At 31.5% G+C, this 6,345-nt stretch overlaps 1 protein-coding gene across 2 annotated transcripts in view; it reads right to left on the bottom strand.

Moving 5' to 3' along the window:
* The window catches only part of LOC107444770 (puratrophin-1), a 259,571-nt gene that overhangs the window by 106,902 nt on the left and 146,324 nt on the right, over positions 1-6,345 (bottom strand). For both annotated transcript variants that reach the window (XM_071182930.1, XM_071182931.1), the window contains exon 11: positions 2,893-3,015. In XM_071182930.1, the coding sequence (XP_071039031.1) occupies positions 2,893-3,015 (123 nt within the window). The remainder of the gene's footprint in view (positions 1-2,892; positions 3,016-6,345) is intronic.

Below are 6,345 nucleotides of genomic sequence, written 5' to 3'. Positions count from 1 at the left end.
TTTAAAAAAAATTAATTAAAATTAAAAAAAGATTGTGAAAAATATTTGTATTTGAATTGTAATTGAAAGAAGAAAATTAAATACGTAATAAAAAAATAAAATCTTGAACTCAAGGTTTTACTTTAACATAAAAAGTTTTAAAAATTAGCAAATCAATTTTAAAAAAATTAACAAACTTTATTTGATCTATAGAGAAAATATAAATTTATTTTTAATGTAGTTACTTTATATGAATTACTTTCATATGACTACATAGTAAAATTTTATAAATTTAAATACTCTGGTTATTATTAGTTCTCTAAATAATCAAATCAAAATAATAAACAATTCAAGATATAATTAGAAAAAGTGCATGTTAAATAAAATGATAAAACTATTTTGAAAATAAATAAAGTCGTTTTAGAGTTAAAAAAATATTTTTTAAGTTTATCTTAGAAAGAGAAAAAGCATAATATAAGATGAAGAGTGAGTTTCTTCTGATATCTTTTGAAAGCTAGTTGACCCCCGCAGGTTGCAATTCCCCTTCTGTGACAGTGATTAGTTTCGGGTTACTTAACACACGCACCCCCACAAAAAATGTAGGGGAGACAGTGGAACGGGTTTTGGAGGTGCAATATATTTCGTCCCTTTTCGAACCTATCCTTACTGAAGGTTAGAATTGAAATGGAAAGGCCTCCTTAGGTATTCTTTGGCCAAGATATATATATATATATATATAACCGATATGGGAATATTATAACAGAAATAATCCGAAAAAGGCAAATAGTGAAGAAACAAAACAGCATCTTAAACTTAACAAAAGAAATAGAGCAAAAATGGAATGGGGGGGGTGTTAGTGAGGCAGCAGTTTTTGCGATTGGAGGCAAAATAACTTTTTTTTCCGACAGTTCAAAGAAAAGATAGAAATTAAAAGCAAAGTCAGATAAATATTATCTTGAAGTACATAAATGTAATGGAAGGGAGACACGATTTTTCAGATGATAGTCGAGCATTAAAGTTAGTTGTGTGTAGAAACGGAGAACAAAAATCAAGGAATGAAATATTTAATGTTATAGATATGAGATAAAAATTAAATTAAAGTAACGAATTGGAAATACAGACTAATTCTGTTTCAAAGGTGATCCAGCCGAACGTTTACAGATAGGATGGCCTCACCATAGTATAAAGATAAGTATTACTTCGCCTCAGATGGCAAAATTTAATAATCCAATCGGGATGCCATTAGTAAGAAATTCATGGACTACAGCAGTGTTATTCAAAGTGTGGTACGCGAACGCCCCAGGGGCACGGGCACAGTATAGCGGGGGTACACGTTCTTATGCGAAATATCTCGCAACAAACGAAAATTTCAAAATATTTTATTTAAAAACAAGATTAGTCATGAAAATTTACGATTATGTATTTTTCGATTGGCTATTTTTTGCAAAGTTAACAGTTAATAATGAGTGGTGTCAACAGCAATTTTTTTTATAGTAAAAAATACATTCATCATTTAGTGGTGCACGGCGTTACGAAAAATTTAGAAGGGTACACAAAAGTCATAATTTAGGGACACACTGAAATACAGTAATGAGAGATTTGATTGCAGATTTCTAAACAAATAGTATTCTTTTTCTAAACTAATTGTCAGGTGAAGGAAAGGTGTTATATTTCATGATTGATCTCCTAATTCAATGTTTAATATTTTAGCCGTTGGAATTATTTACTTTAATAAAGTTTCTTTATTACTATTCTTGTTGAGAGCTCATCCATTAATATCTCCCGTTAAAGAGTGAATTCGTATTTTCAACCATTTACAAACGAAATTCTCACATGAACACCCTTTACTCCTACATTTTAGATTTTTCAAATCCGTGACTTCTCATGACTGATTCCAAGAATTTTCCATGACTTAACGAACTTACTATTTTTTCCGACAAAAATACAACACTGCATATATTTAAAAAAGCGGTATAATAACATTCATTGAAATGATAGGTATAACCAAAACTGTTATACTCTGCATCTTCATATTTATAGATTACAAATTAAAAAAAACAGAGTAAAAAAAAGAGTTGAATCCATAAAATAGCTGAAGAAAAAAAATACAAAAGCAAATAATTTTTTTCCCTTCTTTTTTCTGCAGAATTATATTCTAAAGTTCATCAGAATTCTTCAATTAAAGTTCTTCGTTCATCGGAAAGGAAAGAAGTACTCCTGATTTTTCTGTTTACATTTCGGAATAAATAAAAATTCGCCTATGACTGGCTTGCTTCGGCTAGAATTTTAAATGAATAAAATAAAAATAATAATAGAAATTCTGAAATCACTGAAGTTTAAACGATAATTCGCTCTAGAAATGACGTTTCTATCGTTCATTTTTCGAAAGAACACCCTAATTTTTAAAGAACAAGATAAAAACATTTTATGTTTCAATAAAATATGACTGTGAGTGGGGATTTTGTTACACATTCAGATATTCGGAACACCATGAAATGGGGGGGGGGGGAATTGAATTTCAAAAATTAAATTTTTTAGCGACCTAAATCCATGACTTTCCATGACTTTTATAAAATAAAAAAAAATAGTTAAAATCATGACATTTCATGACGCATTTTGTTCAATACCGAAATTCATGATTTTCCATGATTTTTCACTACTTTTGGTGCGGAGATACACTGCTTTTATTAATTCTAGTGTGTGTTTGCCCACAGTATCACTTCACATTCTGCAGTAATATAGTAGTAGAGTATTAGTAATGTGTTTATTTAAATAATATCTCACCCCCAATTCGGAAGCAAATGTCTTTATTTGTAAGACCGTAATGATTATCGACATGTGAAATGAAATGAATGCATTTTGAAATGAGAAGTTACATTATTGAAGAATATGAAGAGAAGTGAAAGAACTTACCATTGCGAGGAAATAGAACTTTTCAAATTCTTCCTCCTGTAGTTTGATGGCTGCCAAGGAATCGGCAATAATTTGATGCTTCTCCAGTGACTCATTACCCTTGCGGCAGAACCAGGAGAGAACCTGCGCCACAAAAAACATTTCTTTTCATTTTATTCATCGACATTTTATTTACAATTCTTTTTTTTAAAAATAAAGTCTCACTTTGAAAAGGGAACTAAATCTTACCAGACCTAAAATAGCTATTCATTAAAAACAAATTATAAATCCTTTACTTATCCACACTTTATAAGCATGTTTGCTTGAAACATATACAGTCAGACCCCGCTATAGTGAACCTTCAAAGGACCGAAATTTCGGTTCGCTATAACCGGGAGTTCAGTATATCCGTTACGCAGGCAATTTCACCAATGGTTTATTACATTGTATTCAAATAAATGACTGAAAAATATTATGTAGTAGCAAAAAATGTGTTATTTTTCATCACTCTTCGTCTTGCGTACAAATAAAAATTTGTAATCTTTAGCTGATGAGCAATCCTCAACATCAGATATGGAAACACTTCCCCACTCACCGATAATTTTTCCTGAATTTCTGTTATTCCGCTTTTTTAACCTGTCTAACCTGCCATTCGAGCTCATAAAAGTAGTTTCTATAGATGGTTTTAAAAATCGGTGTATGTATTTATTTTGAAGTACAAATTTCAAAATTATTACAAGGAAAATGAGACAAGAAAAAGTTCATTATATCCAACTTTCTCACTTTTTTGGTTCACTATATCCACTAAAAATAACATTATACGAGTATAGCAAGGCACGGGGCCGAGCATTTCGTTCCCTATACCCGGGAGTTCACTATAAGTAGTGTTCACTATAGCGGGGTTTGACTGTACATTCAAACCCCGCTATAGGAACCTTCAAGGGACCGAAATTTCGGTTCACTATAACCGGGACTTCACTCTATCCGTTCCGCAAACAATATGAATTCATCTTTCCAAACTCCTTCCCCCTTTTTATGACACATCATTTAAATAAATGACCCATAAAATGAAATACAAAAATGACTGAAAAATGATACGTTGTCACAAAAATGTGTTCACTTTGATTTTTCATGACTCTTCGCCGGTCGAAGACTCCCCGTGTAATAAATGGTGACGGGTGCACGTTACATTTGTCGGGTCACAAAGTCCTCCATGTTCCCATACCAAATCAATACCTCTGGGGGTATTGAAATGGAGATGGTACAGGTCAAAATGACGATCTGTAGATGACTGAATGAATGGGTCCGCCCTATAAACGGGTGTGGCAGAAGTCGGATTCTTGGAAAACAAGAACAATCGCCCCCTTATGGGCCGACGACATCCACAACAATAACAGTAAAGGTTAGCATAGCAGAGACTATATTCATTTGATCATTGAGTTGAACTGAACATAGAATTCATAAATCCGGTTACTTAGCACAAAAGGTTCGTAAAGAACTTTTTACAGTAGGTAAATTTTTGAAGAATCCTTTCTCCCCCGCCTCTCCCCCCAAAATAAAACAAATGAATGGATTTCTTTTCATATCAAAAAAATGGCCAACTGTTGAACAAACAAACAAAAAAGACAGTCCATCTCATAAGACGTTATTTTTCAACGTAATCTCAATCTATCATTAATTTAAGAAATCTGGAACCAGTTTTTGAGGTTGTTCCCAATTTTCTTCGACCTTCTTATGTTTCATGTCAATAAAATTCATATAAGCATATCATATATAGAAAAAAACTATAAAAACATTTCAATATGGAAATAAATTTTTTGCACCCATAAAATAGTTGAGGTTTAATACCAAACAATTGAATCGGGAAAGTTTAAATACACACAAAAAAAATGAATATAATAAACATAATTAAGGTTAAATCTAAAAATGGTTATAAAATGAGTATTTTTTCTATAACAATCAACACTGCTTAATGGATCGGTTCATTCAATAAAGGGGGGGGGATACCTCTTTTATTCGCCCATTTGCCAAAGATTTTCCTTTTCAGTGTCTACTAAGGACATTCCTTTCAGAATTTCTACACTTATTTTTTTTTTTTTTCTAATCTTCGAAACTTGAGAAATTTTTAATGAATGTGGCTATTTTAGTTCGGGATTTTTTTGAAATTTAATTGTTTACAAGATTCATTGTTTTTTTTATATAGAATTTTTTTTTCCTTCTATTTTAAAGATTCCTTTTTGAGCTCTTGCAACCCACTCCACTGGATTAAGCAGTGATTTTTCTACTTAAGAAAGAGAAAGACGCACTAGTGGGTTATTTTTCTTATCAAAGCTAATAGAGTACAGCACGAGAGGATCATAAAAAGAACCTTTTTTATTACACATTCTAATAGAATGTGTGAGGGAAGTAAGTTAGCAAGATTTGATTCAACTTTTTCAACTGAACAGGGAAGAATGAATGAACAGGGTCCTATTGAAGTGACAACCTATTCCAAAGCTTACCAACTGGCGGCTCGCTTGCCGCATCAGGGCCGCGAAGCCTTTTTTTTTTTTTTGTGGCCCGCGAACTAAAATATATTAGTTGTCGTTTTTTTTTTCAGGACAATTTTTCATAAAAAANTTTTTTTTGTGGGAAATTTTCGTACAAAATCTGTATGGGTTTAGAATACTTTTCTCGTTAACAAAAACCTAATTTCTTCGTTTCAATGAAATTTTACATACCAGCGGTGCAAAAATATTTATTTCTCAGGTTTTGCATCCAAGAAAATATTTATTCAAATACACAAATAATCGTTTAGGTTGCTCTTTTTTTTTTCTTTTTTCGTATTTTGTGAATATAATTTGGCATAAGCCATGTGCGGATCAGAAATTTTCTCGAAGAAATTCTCCCATTTAACTTTTTGAAACCACTCATTTTGGACGAAATTATTTAAATTTGTAAATTTTAGAAAGCATAAAAGAGGGAATGAATATCATGTTTTATTTAAATTCCTTGAATTGAATATAGCATGAGCGGAAAAGAAAAAAATTTTAATTTCAAATGTTCGAGACTTTTTTTTTTTTTTTGTTGCTATAATTCCTAAAATGTCGAAAGAATGTTAATTTATCACAGAATTAAATTTAAAAAAAAAAAAAATCTTGTCTCTAAGTTTCTGATTAAGAGAAGATTTAAAATTATACGTAACAATCATTATTTGAAACGCTTGTTATTTTGCTTTTTAATTTTAAAAAACCTTTGATAAAAATCTGACTGTAATATTTAATATTCATTCAAACATAAAAGAGTCCTATATAAAATGTTGATAAATTTTCGGACCGCCATTTGACTGGCATTTTAATTGCGGCCCCCGGCCTCATGTAAGTTGGAAACCCCAGATCTAGACGGGTTTCCAACTGGCGAACTGGGGGCCACATCCGGCCCGCGAAGCCTTTTTTTGTGGCCCGCGAATTAAAATATATTATTTGTCATTTTTTG

Source organism: Parasteatoda tepidariorum, chromosome 7 (assembly GCF_043381705.1).
Source record: "Parasteatoda tepidariorum isolate YZ-2023 chromosome 7, CAS_Ptep_4.0, whole genome shotgun sequence".
Classification (NCBI taxonomy): domain Eukaryota; kingdom Metazoa; phylum Arthropoda; class Arachnida; order Araneae; family Theridiidae; genus Parasteatoda; species Parasteatoda tepidariorum.
Note: the sequence above shows the minus strand (reverse complement) of the source record. Positions and strands in the feature narration are given on the sequence as shown.